This window comes from Artemia sp. Qi Xiang Cuo, chromosome 3 (genome assembly GCF_049724085.1).
Source record: "Artemia sp. Qi Xiang Cuo chromosome 3, ASM4972408v1, whole genome shotgun sequence".
NCBI classification, from domain to species: Eukaryota; Metazoa; Arthropoda; class Branchiopoda; order Anostraca; family Artemiidae; genus Artemia; species Artemia sp. Qi Xiang Cuo.
The window spans coordinates 14388010-14412757 of record NC_142796.1 but is presented as its reverse complement, the minus strand read 5'-3'; the positions used below and the strand labels follow the sequence as shown (position 1 = coordinate 14412757).

Genomic DNA, 24748 nt, shown 5'->3' with positions numbered 1-24748 from the left:
ATCCTGGACTGCATCCCCCCATGATTTTAATTTTTTTGTTCTATCTAGCCTTGTGTGCAAAGTGAATGGAATTCCTCTGTACACTCTATCATTAAATAAAACAAATCTTACAGAACTCTGTATGACTTGACCATGCAATCCCTAGATCATGACTCACAATTATTTGAAAATGGATTAACCGATTCAATGTTTTCATAAAATCATGTGTAATTGTTTTGGGCTTGTCTGGCACTCAAGATCTGACCATAGTACAAACGGGGAATATACGTTTAGAGTGCAACATTTGCTGATGCTTTGACTGAAAGTATCACATTAATATCACTGAGGTAATTTGAAACCTATTGGGAAATCACACCCGACGGCAGTGTTCTACTAGACCTTGCACCATGAACACAAACCAAATAATCAGCATATTTAATATGGATTTATACATGTCCCAATATAAATCCTATTGCATACCATCGGACTTCATTGAAAAACTTCCAAGTGTTAACAATAGCCTAATCATTGTTAATAGCAGTCCATCAGAGTTTGAAGACAAGCCATTGGCTATGTATCTTTCAAACAGCGATGAATATCGAATTTTTTGATCCTCTTGGCCTATCATAAATTCTACACTCCACACATCAAGAACTTTATTCAGAACAGTGGAAAAACTATTATTCAAAATCAGAGGAGAGTACAGGATTTAACGACTAAGACATATGGCTTTCATGCACTACTCTTTTTCATGTTCAGATGTCATGGCTATACTTACAAGCAGTTTCTCAACATTTACGTTGACTTTCCTCGACTGAACGACTTCCTAGTGGACAATAGACTTGCAAGCGTTTTTAATATTGTATTTTAATGCCCCACAAATGTAATGTTATAAAAATGTATGTAAAATTGTTTATTAATAAAAACATATGAATGTAAAGTATAAAAAATGACTTTTCTGCTATTTAGATTCCTCCTTCTACTAAGTAAAGGTACTTATTGAGAATAACTAAAGCAATAAAATCATCAGAATTCATTGTATACAGATCCTTATTTACTGCAATGTCAGGGTCACATTTTCTACAGTACAATGTAACTTTACTATTATCATATCTCTTTGTATAGTCAATGATGCTATTTTCGTTCATTTTTTAAAATTCGCGTGTTTCAATTTGCTTATTTGAAGCAATGTCATACAGTGTCCTCAAGTGATGAATCATATTCTGTAACAACCAAATAAAAATCAGTAGGCTTATAATCATAGTAACCATTGTCTTCACAACGATGACGTAGAAACCAAGCTCTTTTGTTATTCCAAAAGTTGAATCGTAGACCTGGTTCCTCCTCCCAAAACAATTTAAACCCACGGTGATACCAGTTTCTTACCAGTAAGGAAAAATCATGTTTAGGATTCTTTCCAGTCATACCAGGATATGTATTCTCCCTCTTATTACATTTATCATAATGAAAATTATAGCATGGGTGTCCTTTAGGGTTAGAGTCACAATACTCTTCAAGATAGGAATTACAACCTTTAATTTGTTCGGCATATCCTCTATGCAATTTACACGGGTAGCCTACACTTTTCATCATACTCATCAATTATTGTACAATTTTCACATGATGACCAGCTGCCCAGTGTATACATACATAGTGGACATGTATAGAACATTTTTTCATGTGTTGACACTCTCACCGCCAAAATGAAACTGAGCTACGATCAAAAAAATTAGTGGGAGAGAGAGAGACGAGAGGAGTAAATCCTCTTTGAACAACATCTTTCTCATGAAAAAAAAATTCATAGTCTTAAATTTTTAAGCCAGTGTGTTTAAAAGCAAATCCACAATATAATTTCGTCTTGTCGTGATCAATATGTCAATAAATTGAGCAAATACCTTTGGACCACGAGGTAAAAGCTTCATATAATAGTCTAATGATGGAAAATCAGTTTTTATTACATCGAAGATTATTCCCTGAGAAAATATCGTCCTTTGAAGATATGACTACAGAAAGTCATCGTCTAGAATCGAACGTTTTTCCATAAACACAAGATTCCCTATAATTCTCTCTTTCTTAAATCCATCCATTTTTTAGAGTCCTAACTCACAACCAACTTCAGACTAAGCAAGATTCTTTTTCTACTTTAAGAAGATACGCTAACCTACTATAGAAAAATATCTTCGATTTGGAAACAATTTTATTAAATATAATTACAACAATAATAATAATCAGTGATACAATTTATTTTCCTCGATGTATCTCACTAGTATATTTAAAGTAGCTTGAAGTCTATTTATATGCACTACATTCAGTATCGCCTGAAAGCATAATTGCTCCTCCAATTAAAATTTGCTCAATAATATCACATATCTTGCGTACATATCGTCCCATTCAAGGCTTAGTCTACATCCTCATGTAATTTCCACTGTCACGTTTGGTACTCTCGCCTTTGTATCATTGTTGATACCTGCTCCACCATCAAGCCACAATAGTGCAAATATAGCACTTAATTTCTATGATAATATCATGCCAAATGATAAACTAAAAAAAATAAACTGTTCTCTCTCTGAATTCAATTCTATTACTAATACGACCTATAAAGAAAATCTCTCCTTATATTAAATCCGATTACATCATAGCTATGCTAACCTAGTCACCGTATATTAAGTACCCTCTGTATTCATTCTCTCTGATTGGTCCAGAAAATGAGTGCTGGCTCAGAAATCTGTTTGCCAAATCATGACCCTTCTGTAGTACTAGACACCTGTCTTGTGGTAAGTCATGTCCCGTTGAAACTGCACTATATATTAAGTACCCTCTGTATCCATTCTCTCTGGTTGGTCCAGGAAATGGATGTTGCCTCAGAAACCTGTTTGGTTGGTCATGTCCATTCTGTAGTGCTAGATATCCGTATATGGTAAGTCTTGTCCCGTTGAAACAGCACACATATTTATGCCCCTGGGCTTGCAGGCGTCACGCCTGCATATAGGTTACTACTGTCGTAGAAACTTCGAAAAGGGCCCATTTGATTGAAAACAGAAAGAGCTGATGCCCTTTTTAATAGTCAAAACTGATTGGAGAGCAACTAATCCCCCTCCCAGGCCCCCCCTCCTATTTGCCTTTATGTTTAAAAACTAAATGTTGCCTTAAGATGAAATCAAAATGCACTGTGTTAACGCTAATTCCCAATAAGGCATCTCAGCAGTATCCCAAGAACAACTGAGGGTATTATGTTCAAACTTTCAGGGCTACTTCTGCTCTTAAAATTTAACCAAGTCAAAATAGCGTAAGTGTATCCAACCTATCAAAGAAAGTAAGCAATTTTTTTGCGAATGGTATCCAGTTTTCCATTTCAGGTCAACTAGAGGAGGTATGAAACGAAATTAAACAGTACTATTTGTGTCCAGATTTTTAAAAGGGTGTATGTTGTTAAAAATTGCCGAAAAATTTTCTCCAGCATACAAATAGCAGACCAAACTATAAAGTCTAAGAAAAACGAAAAGATTTAAAGTATTATTTTCTTCTTCCCTGAAAAGACTATGTCAATATAAAACGAACAGGAATTAATTAAAAAAAACTTTTCCACAAAATAAGCTTTTCAAAGAAAAGTAAAGAACTCCATTAAGCAAAAAATGAGCACAAATAAAATCAAATAATCTACGAAGCGTGAAACTACCGCAAATCAGCAATGATAAATAAATGAAACCCAAAACCAACAGAAATTACAATAAATAACCGAGTCAAACTCAAAACGAGCAGAGATTAACATAAGTTGGGCTCAAAACCCCTAACCCTTCTCAAGGCCAGAACATAACTTGCACTTTTCTGAAAAAAAAAATACAAATGTATGTGCATTGTCAGTTAAATATACATATACTGATATTTGGTAATCAAAATTTTAACATTATTTGATTTATTAAAGTTATAAAAGTAAGAACATTTAAATTTTTTTCAGTAAAGTGCAAATTATGTTCTGGCCTTGGGAATGCATAGGGGTTAGGAGCCCAACTTAAGTTAATTTCTGCTCGTTATGAGTTTGACTCGGTTATTTATTGTAATTTCTGTTTGTTTTGGGTTTCATTTATTTATCACTGCTGATTTGCGGTAATTTCACGCATCGTTGATTATTTTATTTTATTTTTCCTAATTTTTTGTTTAATGGAGCTCTTTACTTTTCTTTGAAAAGAATTATTTTGCGGAAACATTTTTTTTAATTAATACATAGAAGGTATATTAACATCTATTTTGCAAATTATCTTTGAGTATGTCAGGAAGTCCTGAATCTTGTCCAAAATTAACTATCATTAGGCGAGGAAGAACGTAACCACCAGCTTCAATGAATTTCATCATTTTTCAGAGACGATTCCCAGATTTTTCATATATTGTTGATGGAAATCTGACTGATCATATTGATTGTGTCATCATCAGTCATTTTCATTTGGATCATTGTGGTGCCCTTCCTTTTATGACAGAAATGGTTGGGTACAATGGACCCATTTATATGACCCATCCTACCAAAGCTATTGCTCCAATTCTACTGGTATGTATCTAAATTTTTTGATTTTTAAAACTTGTTATACTGCTCTAGAGATGGACTTACCTAGAATTTGGGCTGGGCTTGAGGTGCAAAGCATAAATTTTAATTCCATGAGGGGGGGGGGGGTCAGTCATTTGTGCTATTGTTATTCCTACTTTGAATTTTATATTAAAATATAGCCTCGAACAAAATTTCAGCAAAATAGTGAATTTGCAATTTCCGTTTTTTTTTTTTTTTTTTTTTTTTTTTTTTTTCAAAAAGCAAAATAGATTATCAGAGTTGATAAAATACGAATTTCATCTTTGGTATTGGTGGCAATTTGTGTTTAAGACAAGAACCCCCCCCCCTTGGTAGTGCTTACCTACCAAGTGGTTCCAAACTATGAAGGCTGTGGACAATCATAAATAATTTTAGCCCTTGCAATCCCCTCCACCCTCCCCCTCAAATGGCTGGAATTTTGCACCTTTAAATCCTTTTTGCGATGGATAGTCCAACCAAGTGATAGTGAATTTTTAGTTTCTTCTTATTCTACTTAGGTTTAGGAAGAAGCTTACCTTTTTACCTTTAAGATTAAATGGACAGTGCTGGAGCAAAAATTGTCGGATCTTGTTTCTTTCACTCACAGTCTCAAAATTATCACATGAGAATAACAAATGTAGAAATTGAAAGAAAGGAGGTAAAAAACGTTACTGTACAGAGAAACAACTTTTAAATGATGCAAAAATGAGTGATTTATATAGGAGATTTAATCAGTTATTGAAAATATTCGTGAAAATACCAAGCTTCTTTTTTTTAAGTCAGGAATATACCTTGAATTCACCCTTGATGAGATCAACACGATTTATGGTTATTGTGAAGCTATATATATATTGCAGTTTGCGGCTATCTGCTGTTTTATATATACGAGGGCAATTCAGAAACTAACCTCCGGTTGATTGAAAAAAATACACCAAGTTATGTAAAAATATTTTAATATATACATCTTACAATTACATCTTTGCACTATTTTTCGACATAGTTTCCATAACGATTGAGGCACTTATCGTATCTCTTCACAAGCTTTGAAATTGCTTCTGCATAAAAATCACCCGCTTGTGCCTTGAGCCAGCCTGTGACCGCATCTTTGAGCTCTTCGTCGTCATCAAACCGCTGGGACCCGAGCCATTTCTTCATATGCATGAAGAGGTGATAATCGCTTAGCGCCAGATCTGGGCTGTAAGGTGGATGGTTGAAAACGTCCCACTTGAAAGAATCAAGAAGGGCTTTTGTTCTGCGAGCAGAGTGAGGACGGGCGTTATCGTGGAAAAAAACGATACCAGAAGTCAGCATACCATGGCGTTTGTTCTGTATAGCCTGTCATAATGTTTTTAGTGCTTCACAGTACACATCTTGATTAATGGTCATCCCAAGTTCCATGAATTCAACCAACAACACCCCTTTGGCATCCCAAAACACCGTTGCCATCAGTTTTCTTGCACAAAAATCTTGCCGGGCATTTTTTGGTTTGGTAGGTGAATCTGAATGTGCCCACATCTTTGACTGTTCTTTTGTCTCAGGGTTCATGTACTTAATCCAGGTTTCGTCACCGGTCATGATTCTGTTTAACAATGGTTCTCCTTCGTCCTCATAACGTGACAGAAAGTCTAATGAAGAGGCCATTCTTTGAGTTTTGTGGTGGTCGGTAAGAATTTTGGGCACCCATCGTGCACAGAACTTACGGTAACCCAATCTTGCTGTCACTATCTCGTACAAAAGAGTCTTAGAAATCTGTGGAAAATCAGTAGACAACTCCGCCATTGTGAAACGTCGATTTTCACGAACTTTTGCATCAATTGTCTGAACGAGTTCGTCAGTCACCAAGGATGGTCTACCACTCCTCTCTTCATCATGAACGTTTTCTCGCCCACTTTTAAATAAACATACCCATTCACAGACAACTCCTTCACTCATAACTTTTGGTCCGTACACGGCACAAAGCTCACGATGAATAGCTGCTGCAGAGTATCCTTTGGCTGTAAAAAACCTTATAACACCACGCACTTCACATTTGGCGGGATTTTCTATTGCAGCATACACTTTAGACTACCACAATAACTAAACTAGCGCAGGTACGATGTTCACTCGACTATGGCTTGATGCCGACTGACCTGCTGAGCGCGTGAATGCACAGATGGCGCGCTACTACCCCCACTAAACGCACTGTGACCAATCGGAGGTTAGTTTCTGAATTGCCCTCGTATATACACACATATATATATATACATATATATGATATATATATATATATATATATATATATATATATATATATATATATATATATATATATATATATATATATATATATATATATATATACATATATATACATATGTATAGTCCCTATTTCCTTATTATCGTCAATGTGGTTTTTGTCAAAATACAAATCTTCAAATGAAGCCCTCTGTCTTTTTGTCTACGAAACCTTATATTAGTGCAAGCTAAACTATGAACAGTAAAATAATGTTTCATCTTTACATTTGAATTACACCTTATTAAAGGGTATGGTTGATACAAACTTTATTCAGGGGCGTCAATTAGGAAGGACTTCTTTAAATAACTTTGTTTGGGGTGCAATTATTTAAAAGTGGGTTAGGTCTGTTTTTACTGATGAGTGATAGCAGGGTACAGAAAAGCAGGCTTTTTAAACATCCATCGGGGGTAAAAAAAAAAAAAATACAGGATTGAATGAATTTGAAGAAAATTGAAAGTTTGTGGAACTTTCAGTAGTTGAGAGAAGGAATGTGTGAAGCACCTTGGAATTGACCTCCCGCACCTTGGAATGCAATGAATTTTTAGTAGTGGAGGTAATAGTTGTCATTTAAGTCGTTGGGTTGGGTCATATCTAGTATCTACACTATGGAAATTAATCTTGTTTTTACAGGAAGACATGCGGAAAGTGGCTGTCGAACGAAAAGGCGAAACTAATTTCTTTACTTCTGCAATGATAAAAGACTGTATGAAAAAAGTAATAGCTGTGAACTTACATCAGGTTGTCCAGGTTAGTTTATTTTCCTGACTAGATAATGTAATACTTCCTATATAGATGATGGCCGACTACGAAGGGGTAACTTCAAAGATTCCAGATGTGTCCCAGAAGCCTGTGATAATTGATGATAGTGCATAAATATTAATTTTTTTAGATGAAAACCTTTTAAAAATCAAACATTTCATCATCAAAGTCGGTCAAGTTACCTTATTTGTTTTTTAAGATTATTTAAACCTGTATAATTCCTCTTTCTGCTACTATTAATAACTCACTGCAACACAACACCAGCCAATATGGCTAGGCAAGTCCCTCGTCCCCTCTGCTCTATTCAGAGCGTCACTCTTTATTCTTTCCCTCGTTTTCTTCAGCTTTTCTTATGACCTCTAGATACTGCAAAACACCTTCCCTGAGCATAATTTAGGCTTTGGATTCAGTTCTGAAAGTTTCATTCACCTAACTCAACTGCAATCCAGAATAGCGAAAAACTGATCATCTAGAGTTTTGGCTTAAAATAAATGAGGTTTTACAACTTATGGTCTTGCATGTCCTTACGTTAAGTTATGCAATTAGCCTATGTGAAAAGGGATAATAAGAGATTTGATAGGTTTCCTCGGTTCAAGAGACCTATTCTCTTAACGATAATTATTTTTTGTATAGTTTTTGTTTCACAGATGCTGAATAGCACAATTTTTTTTATATATATTTGCCTTGTTTGAACTGGTGCAAAATTGTGCAAGTAGCTATTTAATAGCAAGTTACAAGAGGTTCCCTGGGCTCCAGGATCCTATCATCATTACTGATATTTAGTTTTTTGCTATAGGTGTCGATAGTGGAAAATATTGATTTTTTCTTACGACAATGAGTGGAGAAGTGATCACTGTACTAACCTCTTTTGCTAGGACATTAAATTATGTAAATAGCCCATTTAAAAACAGAGAGGCTTTCTGGGATAAAGAAACCAATCATCATCGACGATAATATCTTTTTTGCGTTATTCTTGTTTCAAAAATGCTGGATGACACAACATTTTATTATTTTAAGTTGGGAAGGGACTACTATATTTGCCTTGTTTGTATTGGCAGAAAATTGTCTAAATAACTATTTACAAACAAGTTCTAAGGGGCTGCCTGGGCTCTAGGCTAGGGCTAAATTTAGGGGGGGCTAGAGGGGTAAACGCTCCAGGTGGCATGCCTGGAAGCGGCAAAACAAGCTTAAATTGTATTATTTTTGGGCAAAAATTGTAATATTTACAGTATTAATGGTGCAGCAGGGGCGGAAAGTCTACATTGCCCCCCCCCCTTCCTGAGAAAACACCTAACTCCAGTTCTGCTCTAGGCACTTATCATCATTAATAATAATTATTGTTTGTTATTGATCTTGCTCTGCAAAAAATTAATAATTCAAAGTTTGGATCTATTTTTGTTATCTAAGTCCAGAAGCGGCAACTATACTAGCCTCTTTTATATTGGAGTTAAATTAAGTTGATAGCCCATTGTAGGAATGAGGGAACTCAATTAATAGGAATCGTTAATTCAAAACGGCTTATGTAGTCTTTGATAAGAAAAAAAATTAAAATAAATGGTTCTGTCCTATGACATCTTATTTAAGACTCTGGTAAAAATTGGCAAAATCAAATCAAAATCTCCTTTATTTCGAAACGCCTACACGGTAGGGCCGATTCTTGTTTTTTTTCGTCAAGACAATAGTAAATAATTCAAAAAGTCTACATATACGAAATGCAATTTTCATATTCAGTGCCACGGTCAAAACAAATTCAATTTTCACAATGCTTACACGGTTGACAAAATTAAAAAGACAAAAATTAAAATAACATATATCTATATATAAAATTTAGTATCTAAGTTATAAAGGCGAATAAACCCAGGCAAAAAACTTTTTTCCATATCTTGCATGGGTGTAAATACTGGTTGTATTTTTGGTATAGGTTCAGCAATAGACCTTTGCAACCTTTGTGTACAAGGGGAAAAAATCCGGAGGAAGTATATCGCGGAGGTTGAGATTTTTCAAGATACCCTTTCCCAACTTGAGACTAAGTTGTTGCCTTCTTTTTTCAGGGGTTTACAAGTTTAAATTCTTAGAGGAACGATGTATAGGGGACTTTGGGAGATTTAGACGCCACAAGGAGGGCACGGTACTGAACTCGCTCCGGTATCTCCGACTGGTCATGAGTAAGGGAGAAATGCCCTACTTGACAACAATATTCTAAGATAGGTCTAATGAAAAGAAAGATAGAACCTCAGAAGATGCTAGACAAGAGCATCTTAACGAAATAGCAACTTCTTTGCGGATATAACGATATTTCTATGTTTTACTCTGCTTCCCACTTCTTCGTCCCACTCCATATCTAATAAAATATGGACAACTAGCAGCTTAATTACGGTCATCATCTGCTGTTGGTGTAGCGGAGGCTAATAGGTTTGCTCGGTCCTTAACAAAAAAATTGGAAGTACAACCGATTTGTCCATTTCCACTACCATGTCGTGACTGGCAGCTTGGTTCTTAATGTCCTCGATAATACCATACGTGTTGCTTGGGGAGTCCTTATGGCAAATATCACTTGATGATAGATCATCGACGTACTTCCATCTTTCTGGATAGGACTCTGCCAGCTCGTTGACCATGACAAGAAATAAAAGAGGGCCAAGGATTGTTTCTTGTGGCACTCCACAGTAGATTTGAACCTCGGTTGAGTAAGCGCTCTTATATTTAGAGTTTTGCTTTCGATCCGAGAGAAAGCTGGCAATGAACAGCGAACTAAAGCAGGGGTGATACTACACCTGTAAATAAATTTTTAATGAGTTTACCGTGGTTGATCTGGTCAAAAGCTTTTTGAGATCTATGGCTATGAGGTTTATCCGGTAGCCGGGGTTGCCTTTGTTCTTGAAGATTTTGTCCAGGAGGCTTACTATGTTCTGGCTTTGGGAAGGCATAGGGGTTTTGAGCCCTATTCATGTTAACTTCTACTCGTTCTGAATTTGACGCGGATATTTATTGTAATTTATGTTCGTTTTGGGTGAACTGTTGAGTGTCTTGTTGCAGGGAATTTGTAATAGTGAACTGTTGAGGTCTTGGGAAGACTACCAAATTGCTTTAGATCCACTATACTGATGATTTTTTCCTTTAGCCAGGATGAGAGGAATTGTTCATAGACTTTGCTAAGTCATAGGCAGTGCAACGGCGCTGCATAAGTAAAGAACGATGTTTGCACATTGTATTTTTTTTTCTTTTAGACCAGGGCACTTCGTATCGAAGGAGTTGTCGTATAAACTTCGAAAGGGCTTATTTGACTGTAAATTGGAAGGGCTTGTGCCCTTTTTAATAGCCGAATTTGATGGGAAGGCAACTAACACCCCTTCCACGCCCACCATTTCCCCAAACACACCCAATCAAAATTTTGATATAGCCATTTAGTTCAACGTAGTTTAAAGGTCCGGAAATTATGTCTCAGGATGACAACCCCCCCCCCCCCCCACAGCCCCCTAGGGCAAAGGTTGTAAATTGTGCCCTGGGGGAATATAAGGTTTTTATAGAAAGCGTTGTCATAGAACCTTTAAAAAGGGCTCATTCAATTGGGAATTTAGAGGGCTAGTGCCCTTATTAATAGTCAAAAGTGATCGGAGGGCAAATGCCCTCCCCCCACGCCCATCATTTTCCCAAACACTTCCGATCAACATTTTGACATAGCCCTTTTGTTGAACTTAGTTGAAGGGTCCAGGAATTCTGTCTTTGAGTATGACACTCCCCCACAGCCCTCAGGGCTAAGGTTGTAAGTTATGCCTAGGGGATGTATAAGGTTATTACAGAAAGCGTTGTCGTAAACACTTCAAAAGGGCTTATTCGATTGGAAAATTAGAGGGCCTTTGCCCTTTCATGGTCGAAAGTAATCGGAAGGAGAATCACCCCCCCCCCCACGTCCATCATTTCCCCAAGCACTTCCGATCAACATTTTGATATGGCCTTTTTGTTCAACGTAGTTGAAAGGTCTGGAATTTAAGTCTTTGAAAATGACAACCCCCCCCCATCTCAGGAAAAGGGTTGTAAGTTATCCCCTTGGGGCATATAAGTTTTTCTTCTGGAAATTGTTGTTGTAGAAGCTTCAAAAAGGGCTCATTCGATTGGAATTTAAGAGGACTAGTGCCTTTTTTATTAGTCGAAAGGGATCAGAAGGCAAATACCCCCCCCCCCATGCCCATCTTTTCTCAATACACTTCCAATCAAACTTTTCAGATAGCCATTTTTTTCAAGGTATTTGAAAGGTCTAAAAATCATGTATTTGAGGATAACAAATCCCCCCAGCCCTAAGGGCAAGGGTTGTAACTTATGCCCTGGGGGCATATAAGGTTTTTATAGAAAGCGTTGTTTAACTTTAGAAGAGGCTTATTTCGGTGAAAATTTGAAGTTCTAGTTCCTTTTTAAGCACCAAAAGTAATTGAGGGCATTTATCCTCCCTCCCCTAAAGCCTCCCTTTCACTAAACGCATGTGATTGAAATTACGAGATAATAGTCCAAAGAACACATAATAGTGTCTCTAGGGATGACACAACCTCCCAGTGCCCTGGGGATGGGGTTTTAAGTTATTTTATGAGGATGTAAGGTTTTTATGGAATGGGTAGTCCTATAAACATAAGATGGGGCTTATTTGATTTCGAATTGGAAGTTATAGTGTCCTTTTTGAGAGTCAAAGTGATTTGAGAACAAACAGCCCCCTCTCCCCTCCACGCTCATGTAGCGATGAAAAAAATTGGTATTTGTAGCGATGAAAAAAATTGGCTGACTATACTAAGTGTGGTACTAAATACTGCCTGCGTTAAAGGCGATATTATGCCCAAAGTTCGTGAGCTTAAACCTTGTAATTTCTCCGATAGCACCGCTTACAGCACTAAAGATTGTGTCAACTAGGCTAGCGCCGCCCTCAATTAATGGGAGAAGATAGAATATGTAGACATATAAATGTGGCCTCTTTTTTCTTGAGCTATCTGGAGATCCGATTCCCTGGGAACGCTGCCTTGGAGATTTTGTGAACTATTTACCTATTACTAGGCTGGATCCAGACATATGAAATGAAATAAACACAGATAAAAAAGCAATAGATTTATTGGGACTTACATATTTAGGTGAACAGCAGTGGGTCACTCCAAATGACAATAATGGTGACTAAGATACAACATGAAAGAATTGCAAAGATCGTACGCCAAAAATTCTGTCTAAGCGGTCCTGATTCTACATTACGAATCCTTTCAAAAAGCATTTTTACCCCACTATCAAAGGTAGCTCTTCAGTCCTGCGCTGTAAGAACTGGCTCATAATTGGCCCGAGTGGTCCAAGGATGCGAACCTTTCGTCCAATAAATTCTTTTAAATATTTCTGATGATTCAAGCGTTCACACGGTTCTTACCATTTAAACTTCCTTAGAAATATTGTGCGTAGCATTTTTTTGTTACTAATTATCTTAGCGAAATTCGAACCGACTAGCGTCGTTGTTTGACTGAAGCTAGAATGCAATTTCTCTTTTTGCTGATTAAGAATTTAGACTGTTGGAAGCGGTATTTGAACTCAATTAGGGGACGTTTAATTTCTGTCCGAATCTTCTTTAGAAGGAAAGAATCTTTGTATTTTAAAAATATCGCATTTTGCTCACGGTACATATCACCCTTCCCATCAATTAATGACGCCCCGTCATTAGTAATTGCTTGCCTTTGGGCTTTCAAAATGTTCGCCATTTATTAACTATTTTCTCTACATAATTATTTTATATTTATGTTCTGGCTTAATCAGGAGTGCTAAAAATTTTCTCTATTACTTTTCTTATTTTATTCTACATCCCTATCTAAAATTCATCTACCGGACTATGATTATTCATGGTTTTAGGCTAGCTACTATACTAAAGATTTTTTTTCTATGTCTAACACTGATTACTTTTACTTTTCCAAGAAGGTTGGGGCTATTCTACCTTTATATAAGTTTTTTGAATACACTTTTTACAAGGCTTTTTTTTTGCTGTCTATATGGCATACTACATTCTATCTACGCTACATTAAATGAATAACATGATAATACTACACCTAATTCTACTTGAACATCTAGCGGTACATACATGAATGATTTATAACACACAATATTATGATTACCATTTTCACTGGTGACAAAAACACTTTCACTTGGACTGTTTGCTACGCAACGTTAATGATAGGATATTTTTGAGTTATCAAAGTTATTAAGAAGTAAAATATGTAAATTAACATCTATTTCATCACCTTCGAGTCTCTAGTGTACTCCATCCTTCTGTTGTAAATTAATATCCTTCACTCTTTTTTTCTTGGCAAAAATTTTGAAGCATTTACGTTATGGTTTCTTCATGGAACAGTTCGAGCCTGATGTTCACACAACAAGTTTTCTCTAATTGTTAACTGGGAAATTTTGATTCCCACTACAGGTGTTGGCATATTCTATCAGGGTTCATTCTCACCTGCTTTTTTTTTGATAGTTCATTGGGTGCCTTATCATTAAGGGGTCGAACACTGGTAGTGCGTTTATTTTCTTCTCAGTAAATCATTTTTAGGATATTTTTAGGCACATGGAAAGTTTATTCTCGCTTAGGATTTGTCATTTGTGCATTTTATGAAATTTTTAATTCATGGCTTGCGTTGATTAACCCTTGCGATGCTTCCCAGGCAAATCACGGGGGAATTGAAGTTCGGAATCGGAACGGGTTGACATCAAACTATAGTGACTCTTTCAACATATTGTCTTTAACTTCAAATGTCCTTATATATTGCTTAACTTCAAATATTGTTAGATATCATTTAATTTCAAATATCATCACTAAATAGTCAAATGACTCTAGGGTCCATAATAATTATCACGGTTGATATTTCTGTATTTATATCTTATACTGTTCGAAGAAGTTCTTATAATTTTTTTGATTATAAAGTTCTATAATGTGCTGGATACTGAGATTAAAATATACAGTTACCTGATACGTAATATGGTTCATGGTTGAAGAAATAACGATTAAAGATAACTTTTTTTTCGTAGAGGAAGCTGGGATGAAAATTACCTGGAGTCTATGGTGAGTACTCATAGTCGGTTGAGATTTGATGAAAATAGATGCTACTAGGTTGTATCTGTGCTTGGCAACTTATTATAATGCTCGATATCCAATGCGTCATTCCTCTTCTTGTAATAAAAATAACGAGGCAGAATCACATGTCCTTTGAAGTTAATATTAATAGCACAAATAAGCCACGCATTTATTGGGTACATAAAACCCACGATTCGAGACAGAGTTAAATAAATACACCATTATTAGTACTCACAACGAAATTTTTTTTTGTTTATAATAAAACGACATAATTCCCATTGGGAAATCTAAAACAGAGATGTCTTCAAATTTGTTTTGAGAACGGAAACATCGATAAAGGGCTTATATATTTCTACAATACTTATTAAATAAACATAATTTACCCTACATTATTAAGTTTAAGGTCTAATTTTACAACATATTTCATGTCTGCATTGTTCACGCACGTTCGTGCTGTTTAAGAAACGCATGTTACAGCGTCATAACCACACAGTGTTACGTAAACGATACTACGATGAGGGAAAAAGACATAACAAGGACGAGTGGAGACCTCTATGCCCGCTCGTTTTCTAATGTCTTCCCTATTTCTTGGCTTAGACGTTCTCATGGGGCTCTGGGTTTAACCTCTGCATTTCAGCCGTTTCCCCGTGTTCTTCTTTTGGTTTTCGTCTTCTTAGTCCTAGGATTTTTCCGTAATTAAAAGTCAAAAGGGTTCTTATGGTCAGGGAAGTCGCAAATACGAAACATACGGCCAACATTATGGTCCTCCAGAAATTGGTCAATTCCTTTCGTTCATTTGTGTTTCCTTCTAGTCTGGCTACTTGTTGAAACAATGTCTCAAAGGTTTTGGGGTCCAATTTCATAAGGGTCTTGATCTCCATATGTTATGACTGGCTAGCAATGACTTTTCCTGCTTGAATATTACTCCATGTTTTACAATATCTTGGGCCACTGTGTGAACAACAAGGATTATGATGATATTCTTAAGCATCATCTTATTTTTTGTTTCTAGAATTAATTTCTCATTAATTTTACCCATTTTTTTTTGGAAAATTCTTTTGTATCCTACTGTGTTATTATTATATATATTTTTTTTCAAAGACACTTTAATTTTCACTTAGGTTATTTCTTATTATGTATTCATTTTGCAGTGTTGACCAAATAAAAGTGTTTAGTAGGCATAAAACAGAGTGTTTATCTTATTACTAGATAGGTTAGGAAACTAAAGTTAGGACTTCCGAGCTTTTTTCTGGTTGTGATATACCTCTATGACTGGTTGAGGTATAACTTTAAAGCGTTGCTAATAATCGCTATACGATTTAATTTTACATTATATTTCTCGAGTAAGGAACAAATGAATAAGCAAGCGTGCAGCACGTAATTTCACTGGCATCCTATTTCATGTATAGGCCTAAAATAATTATAATATGCACTAACAAAAAATATTTCATATAATTAGACGCTTCTGTACTGGTAATTTCTTGTTTTTGATCCATCTTGGTTAGGACATGGGTCGATTTTTCATGGAAAATCCGAGGGAACCGCCAAAACCCAACAAATTAAACGCTGCGTTGGCTTTGAGTTCCTCCCTAGGCTTCCAACAAAACTTGGTCCATCTATTTAGATTTGATTCACAACTTAATACTGTGTAGGGGATGATTTCCATAGGTCATTTGTAGAATATAAGTTGAATACCACGGAGGAGTAAAGGCACGTATCCATGCTAAACTCAAATAGGCGGCTTGGGCTAGGTGAGCATCCGAAATCCTCGATTCTATACGTGTTGTTTTACACCCAGTGTCCAATGACCAAGTATAACAACAACACGTATAGAATCGATAATATTGACTTTGAAAACACGGTCGGTAGGGGAGACCGAACCTCCCCTCTCCATGATATAAGTTCCGTTATTGATCTCAATAACTGGGTGCATTATAGGTTGTCCAACTGATTAATTCATATTTATAGGGGTATAGTTGATTTTCGTAAGGTAGTACCTAGTAGGCAGAATGTGCCACACAGGACCTAAAAACACTATTTGTCACCATCGGTCGACCACGAGCTTCCCACCTTGGGCCTTTCTCCCTCGTCGCCGACGTTTTGACATCACTCGTATTAGTATTATTTTTTTTTCATTAATATTTACTTGGTTAACTTTACTTGCACACTGTTAAATTTATTATGGTGGATCACAAGTTGATTTTCATAAGGGATTTGAAATTTGTCTTTACATTAATTAGGGATTTTTCCATCTGTCAGGTTTTTTAACCGTTCTACCTGACTGTGTCGTTATTTTCTACTCTGTTTGTTGCGGTTTTTTCTTTTTCGTTTTTTCTAGTGAAATTAGATCAAACTTTTTGTATTGTTTTTTCAAAAATTCTTGCCCTTTTAATTTCGTTTGTTTCTCGTGTGCGGCTACTGAGGTCGGTCTTGATTTCCCTATTTCTTTAGCTACTATATGGTCTGATTCGCCGTCAGACTCTTCGGAACTAGTTTCCGACGAATTCGGATTAGAACTATTAGAGGTGGCACTTTTTGAGGTATCACCTGCCCTTCCCTCGTAAATTCCTACTCCTCTAGAAGTAGAAGGTTTATTCTCTAAATCCTCGCCTTGAGTTTTCAACTCGGGAGATTAGAAAGATTCTTGAGAGCTTTGGGAGGAAGCAATAGTTTTTGCGGGGTTCCTCCACTGTTTGAATGCCATGTCTTCAGGGGGATGGGGCATTCTTTTCACTAAGGTTTCCCTCCATGAGGTCCACTGTTTAGGTTTGACCTTGGATACAGTTATATCATGATATTGACCTTGCTGGTCATCCTTGGGAGTTTTATTCTAGGGCAATGTACTTTGACTCTTTTTTATGGGGAAATTAATTAAATCCATAGCTTTTCGCAGGTTTGTTTTAGTTAAATCTTTGGGAGGAGTTTTCTTTACAGTAATACCGGGGGTTTCTACAGCTCTGTTTAATTCTTCCTGTAAATACAGGGGCCTTTCTATTGGTGATGCAGGGGAAACCATATCGTCTGGAAATCATTTGGGGGGACATGGGGTCGAAATTCTATCGGGAAAAAATTGGGGTTTTGGAGATACTGAATAATCTAAATATCCTTCGCTCACTAATGAATAAATTTTTTGACTTTTTGAAGTTTCTATTCAAAGTGGCGTTAGGGATTTTGTCTTTGGGGGGACTAAATTTTTCGAACATAGATATTTTTCAAAATTTTCTTCATCGCTGTCACTCTCAAGACAGTCTTGCTTGAAATTAAAGGGTTTTAGCTCTGCCAATCTTGACCTAGGGGGCTAATTTTCTGCATCTGATGAATCAGTAGAGGAGGGATGTGATACCCATCTCTCTGGAAATTTGGCCCTTTTTATTCGACTAACATGCGCCTTGCAAGTTCTTCCACTATCGGGGTTTTCCATTTTAAAAGTATATTCGTTATCGTACTTTTTGACTATTCTGTACGGTCCAGAATATTTGTTGGAAAGTTTTTTGCCTTCCGTTTTTGCTTCGTTCTTTAGGTAGACGCAGTCTCCTACTTTGAAATCTATACTCCCCTTTACTTTGGGTTGATTTCTTAGCTCTTGGCTTATTTTACATTTTTACAACTCCTCCCTCGCCATTTTACAATTTTTCCTTATCCTATTTGTGATTTCGTGTTTTTAACCCCCTGAGCTGTTGTAATGCTACTGAGATTTAATAATCTCATCATGAGTGATTTTAATGGCACGACCAAAAGGTATATAAAATAGATTATCTTTGGTTGCTTCTGAGTAAGCCGTGTTGATTACGTTAGTTAAATAAGGTAAGAATTTATCCCAGTCGTTTCTTTTGTGTAAATACTTAATACGTTCGAAAATATTTTATGCCTATTTTCTATTTTACCATTAGCTTGTGGGTGGTACGGAGCTGTCACCATTTTTCTATATTAAGAAAACTCATTAAGTCTTTTGTTACCTTTGAAACAAAATCGCCCCTATTGTCACTCAAAATTTTATTATGCATGCCATATTGTAAAAAAAACTTCGACAACGCCTTACTGGTGGAGTAAGCACCTTGACTTTTTAATGCTTTTTCAAAAGTAAATCCTGAAAAGTGGTCTATAATCGAACGAATACAAGTATGGCCTCGTCTAGAGACAGGCAAGGCTCCCATTGTTCTGTATAAGTTAAATGATGTGATATCAAAGGGGTACTTTGGTACCGGGACTCTTCCCATTGGAGCATTAGGATAAGCTGGGGGGATTTTTCTTAAGTTACTTGCTTTGCATGTACTTACAAATTCTTTAAGTTTTGTCATTGCAGACGGCACGTAAAAATACTGTTTTTACTTATGGAACGTTTTCATAAATCCTAAATGCCCACCTGTATCTGAATGAAAATATTCAAATGCAGGCCCTATTAAGTTTTGTGGTAGCACAGGTATTATTGAGGTTTGGTTTCTATTTGTCTCAGCAGTCACGATTCTACATAGTATTTCTTCATCAAAATCATAGTAAAAATTATCTATCTCTTTTCTAAGAGTTTTGAATTTATCCGGTAACGCATCAACATTAACAAAATAATCAATTAGTGCTACACACATTTCGTCCCTTTTTTGCTTTCTTTTTATATTTTCCAAAGACAAGGGACAATATTTAATTTTATTTTCTTTTACTGTGTCTTTGAATTCGTTTTTCTTACATCCATGTTTTCTCTTAGCATTTATAGTGTTAACTTCATTTTCCTATGTTTCCGACGGAATATTTTCTGGGTATTTACTCAAAAAGTCAAGAGCTGCATTTTATTTACCTTTTAAATGTTCAAATTCGTAATCTAGGTCTTGGATTTTCATAATCTATCTAGCTAGAATGCCCGTGGGGTTTTAAATGTGCGCAGGTACTGCAAGCTTTTATGGTCTGATCGTAGTATAAATTTTATACCAATTAAATAGTGTCTAAATTTCTAATAATGTCTAAATGTCTAAATAATGTCTAAAGTGGTGGATAATAGATAATAATTCTAAGTTTGTGGCGGAATAACTACTATCGCCTTTTGATAAAGTTCTACTCGAACAGCATATAACTTTTTCTATTTGTTTTTACTTAGGCGTTCCCTCTAGAGGATTAGGGTTTTGTACCGGGATTATTGACGAAAGAATTGCGCCACTGCCTTTTGTACTAGCATCGGTTGTGACCGTAAATTCTCCGTTTTCGAAATCAGGAATGGATAATATTGGTTCTGAAGTGAGCGCCTTTTTGAGACGGTCTAGGGAAGTTTGAGCTTCCTGGGACCAGGTAGCCTTTTGGGAGTTCCCTTTAGTTAATTCCGTGAGGGGGTTTGCAATTTGGGCGTAATTGCGCATGAATTTTCTAAAGTAGCCAGTGAGACCTAAAATTCTCCTTAATTCTTTCAAAATTCTGGGGGGTTTGAGGTTTTCAACACATTTTATTTTATCAGGATCTGGGGATATCTTTCCTTGTGTCACTTCAACTCCTAAAAATTTAATTTTAGGTTAAAATAAATTTACTTTCTCAGGCCAACATATTAAATTGCCTTGTCTGAACTTGTCGAACACTTTAGCTAACGTTACTAAGTGTTGTTCAGTGTTTTCTCCCATTCATATAACATCATCAACAAAATGAATTATATTCTTTAATCCTCTGAACTGGTGCAATACGGGTCTACATAGCGCGCCTGAACTTGTTTTCAGTCCAAATGGGACCCTTAAGTATTCGTATGAACCACATTGAAATACTGAAAATGCAGTTTTATGGACATCCTTTTCTGCTATTTTCACTTGTTGGTAGACTTGGGTGAGGTCCAAAGAAGTAAAAATTTTGTTTTTGCTTGAAATTGAGTCAAGAATTTCATCTATTCTTGGTAGAGGAAATTTATCGCTAACTACTTGTTTGTTGAGGGCTCTATAATCTACTACGAGTCTAGGATCTCCATTCTTTTTTGGTATTAAGATCACTGGTGCACTATACGGACTTATACTTGGGTGTATAGTGTCATTTTTTTCTAGTTCATGGCTTTTATTTTTTAGCCATTCTTTGTGCTTATATGGCACACGATATGGCTGTTTCACTACAGTATTACCGGTCGTTAAATTTGAGTGTTCGTAAAGCCGTATAAGTCCAATGTCATCTTAAGATTCAAAAAAAACAAATTTAAAAATCCAAAAAAAATAGTATAATTTTTTCTTAAGTTACAAGTCCGTAATATGATTCATATTAAATTTGCTTAAAAATTCCGATTTAGTTAAAGGATATTTGTTATTTGAAGTTTTAATGCCGTTAACTAGAATTCTTTTAGAATTTTCCCATGTATTTAAATCATTCTCCGTTAAAACTTGGATTTGAACTAAACACGTCCCCTTTTTAATTGTAATTGTATCATTTTCTTGATTATTAGTTACCCAAATAAAACCTTCTCTTTTAACATGAAATATGATCTGTTCCCCGCAGAGCCAATTTTTGGGTATTTCAGGTGGGGTTACAAACCCTATTTCTTATTTTCTAACCACTGGCTCAATGCTCCGTGATGTTTGAATTTTTCGCATCGTTTTGTGAAGGACTCTTGTTTGCCTTATCCCGAAACCTTAATATCGCTCTTTATTTTCGTTGTTTATTATATTCTTGATGGCGCTATACTGTGCCATTGCGGCGTCTTTTGGTGTCACGTGAGGTTTTATGTTGTTTTTTCCACAATTCTGACATTTTTTGTACTTTAATTTACCTGTAGTGTCGCTCATCTCCCGTTTTTATTTTCGCAGGTTCTATATTTTGTTATTAAAATTAATTTCATCTCTGCAATGTCTCTCAGGGTAATTGAATAAATTTCCAACTATGCCATGTCTTTGCGAGACATGAGGTTCAAAATACTGCGACATTATACCACCAGAAATTTTGTTTACTGTTACGTTGTCTTCGTAACCTCTCTTACAATTTCTTATGGTAGAAATTTCTTCGCCTACCTTAGCTGGGTAGACAAGGTTCTCATTAGCCACGTCTAATAGTATTCTATTAGACCTTAGAAAATTTGCGCCTATAATAGCCTCATATGGAAAGTTATCGCATATTATAAAATTTGTCTTAAAGGTCCTATTGTCTCTTTTTACGTTTAGGCAAATTGAACCTTTTGCGTCCAATTTATGGCCTGTCACACTCGTTAAATTGGAATCATTATGGTTCCTATGTCGCCTAATATACATAGGCAACATATTAAATACACAAAAATATGTGATACTAATCGTTGCACCGGAGTCAATCAAAGCCTTAAAATAAACATTTTCTACACAAAAATCATTAAATATAGGTAACTTGTTATTAAAATAACTACACGACGGCACTAATATAGTCTTGCACCTATAAAATATTCCGGGCACTCTCTGGGTCCTATTTATATTTCTGAAGGGCCAGAAGTGTTTCCCTAAGGATTTATTTCGTGTGTTGGTGCCTGTAATAGATATTCAGACCTATGAGTTTCCGTAGGCATATCTAATTGATTTACGTCTGTCTGTCTTCGCCATGTATTATTATGGTAACGTGGATGTCTCGTGTCAGTGCCGCTTGCTGGTGCTGACTGCCAATGCCGTTGGCTTGCAAAATTTTCATTTCCCATCGGCAAATTTTCGTGATTTCTATATTGCATTCTCGCATTATATTGGCTTTGGCGAGTATTTGGGTTTTTAAATCGGTAATTAATTTGTCTGTTGGGGCGAAGGTTATACAAATTTGGTTGGTACATTTTGTAAAGAACTAATTGATGAAACCCCTCTTGACTGGAATACATTGTATTACCGATACTAAAGTTCTTTAGTCCCAACAGATGATGGCCGTTACTTTCCTCAGTAGTAACAACAATTTTTGGCATGTGAGCGGGGATGTAATAGCACTCTCGCCATATGGACAACATTATTGCAATTATAGCATCTTATTATTCTAGGGTTACTTTCGTAAATGGATTGTTCAATGGGCAGAAAACGAACTGTTTTCTGTCTAGGAAGATCTTCCGTTTTATTTCTTTGTGGTGTTGTGGAGTTATCCGTTGAAAAGAAATTGGGGGGTGCCTGATCGCCCTTGAAGTTTATGTTCGCATTTGAATAGCCTAGGCTATTTATTTTTGCTTTACTATGATTTGCAACCATCGTATCGACTTCGATCAATCGCTCTACCTCCTGAACTGCTAGATCCAACGTCTGGATATTTTTGGATATTACCACTCTATATAGTTTTGGGGGTGGCCCTTGCAAAAAGGTGTTTAGTATGACTTTTTCATTAAGTTGCCCTCAACCGATTCCGTATTTTGCCTCTACAGAAATTTGTTTACTATCAAGGCATTCTCTTATATTTTGTGATAAGTCAAAGCTCACTGTTCTGTGTTTCAATTTATTGATGGAACTGGTATCTATAAACCTATCTTTAAATGCTTTTAACAAGTTATCGACCGTATTTATTGGCAAGTTGGCGTTATTGCCTATGGTATGTTGTATCTGTTTTAGGAAGGTTAAGGCCTGGCCTTTTAAACGTAGTAGGAGCATGTCGACTAACGCTCCTAGGTCTGTTTTTGTTAGTTGTACAAACTGGGTCAATTGGATATTAAATTCGTCAATATCTGATTGACCATTGTACTCCGGGATAGATTTTGCTATTTCTATATTTTTCGCGACTAACTTTTGCACTATTAGTAAGTCATTAAGGTCGTCCGCCATTTTTTTGGAATCAATTCAAGATAAATTTTTTTTTTCACTTAACCTATTTTGGGGGAGGCTATTATCTCCTATGAGATGTCCAAAGGGTGTCCTTGTAGTAGATTAGCGGCTATATGCCTAATCACTTTACTTATATGTCTGTATCTTTCTAATAATTGAATTCAAATTATAAGGTTTATAGCGTAATTAGTCCGCAAGTATTCCTCCAATTTCCGACCGTGCCATTTGTAGCGATGAAAAAAATTGGTATTTGTGGCAATGAAAAATTGACTGGCTATACTAAATGTGGTACTGAATACTGAACGTGTCAAAGGCAATATTATGCCCAAAGGTCGTGAACTTACACCTTGTAATTTCTCCAATAGCGCCGCTTATAGCGCTAAAGATTGTGTCAACTAGGCTAGTGCTGCCCTCAATTAATGGGAGAAAATAGAATATGTAGACATATAAATGTGGCCTCTTTTTTCTTGAGCTATCTCGAGATCCGATTCCCTGGGAACGTTACCTTGGAGATTTTGCAAACTAATTACCTATTATTAGGCTAGATCCAGACATATGAAATGAAATAAACACAGATAAAAAAGCAATAGATTTATTGGGACTTACATATTTAGGTGAATAGCAGTGGGTCACTCCAAATGACAATAACGGTGACCAAGATAAAACATGAAAGAACTGCAAAGATCGTACGCCAAAAATTCTGTCTAAGCAGTCCTGATTCTAGATTACGAATCTTTCTCAAAAAGCATTTTTACCCCACTATCAAAGGTATCTCTTTTGTCTTGCACTGTAAGAGCTGGCTCACCATTGGCCCGAGTGGACCAAGGATGTGAACCTTTCGTCCAATAAATTCTTTTAAATATTTCTGATGATTCAAGCGTTCACACGGTTCTTACCATTTAAACTTCCTTAGAAATATTGTAGCGTAGCATTTTTTTGTTACTCATTATCTTAGCGAAATTCGAAGCTCGACTAGCGCCGTTGTTTGACTGAAGCTAGAATGCAATTTCTCTTTTTGCTGATTAAGAACTTTAGACTCTTGGAAGCTGGTATTTGAACTCAATTAGGGACGTTTAATTTCTGTCCGAATCATCTTTAGAAGGAAAGAATCTTGTATTTTAAATATATCGCATTTTGCTCACGGTACACTCATCATTTGCCTTAACACCTCCAATCAAAATTTGGAGATAACAATTTTATTCATCGTAGTCGAAGGTTTTGGAAATTATACCTGTGAGGAAGACATCCCCCCCCCCTACAGCTTTCAGGGAAAAGGTTGCAAGTTACGCCCTTGGGGATATAAGGTTTTTATGGAATGGGTGGTCGCATTAAATCCAGATGGGTCCCATTTGATTTTAAATTGGAAGTTATAGTGCCCTTTTTAAGAGTCATTGGTTTGAGAGACCCCC

General features: G+C 36.2%; 1 protein-coding gene across 7 annotated transcripts in view; it reads left to right on the top strand.

Annotated features, from left to right (window-relative positions):
• The window catches only part of IntS11 (integrator complex subunit 11), a 191858-nt gene that overhangs the window by 29748 nt on the left and 137362 nt on the right, over positions 1 to 24748 (top strand). For all 7 annotated transcript variants that reach the window (XM_089086822.1, XM_089086818.1, XM_089086824.1 and 4 more), the window contains 2 exons: positions 4337 to 4519; positions 7440 to 7556. In XM_089086822.1, coding sequence (XP_088942948.1) covers positions 4337 to 4519; positions 7440 to 7556 — 300 coding nt within the window. The remainder of the gene's footprint in view (positions 1 to 4336; positions 4520 to 7439; positions 7557 to 24748) is intronic.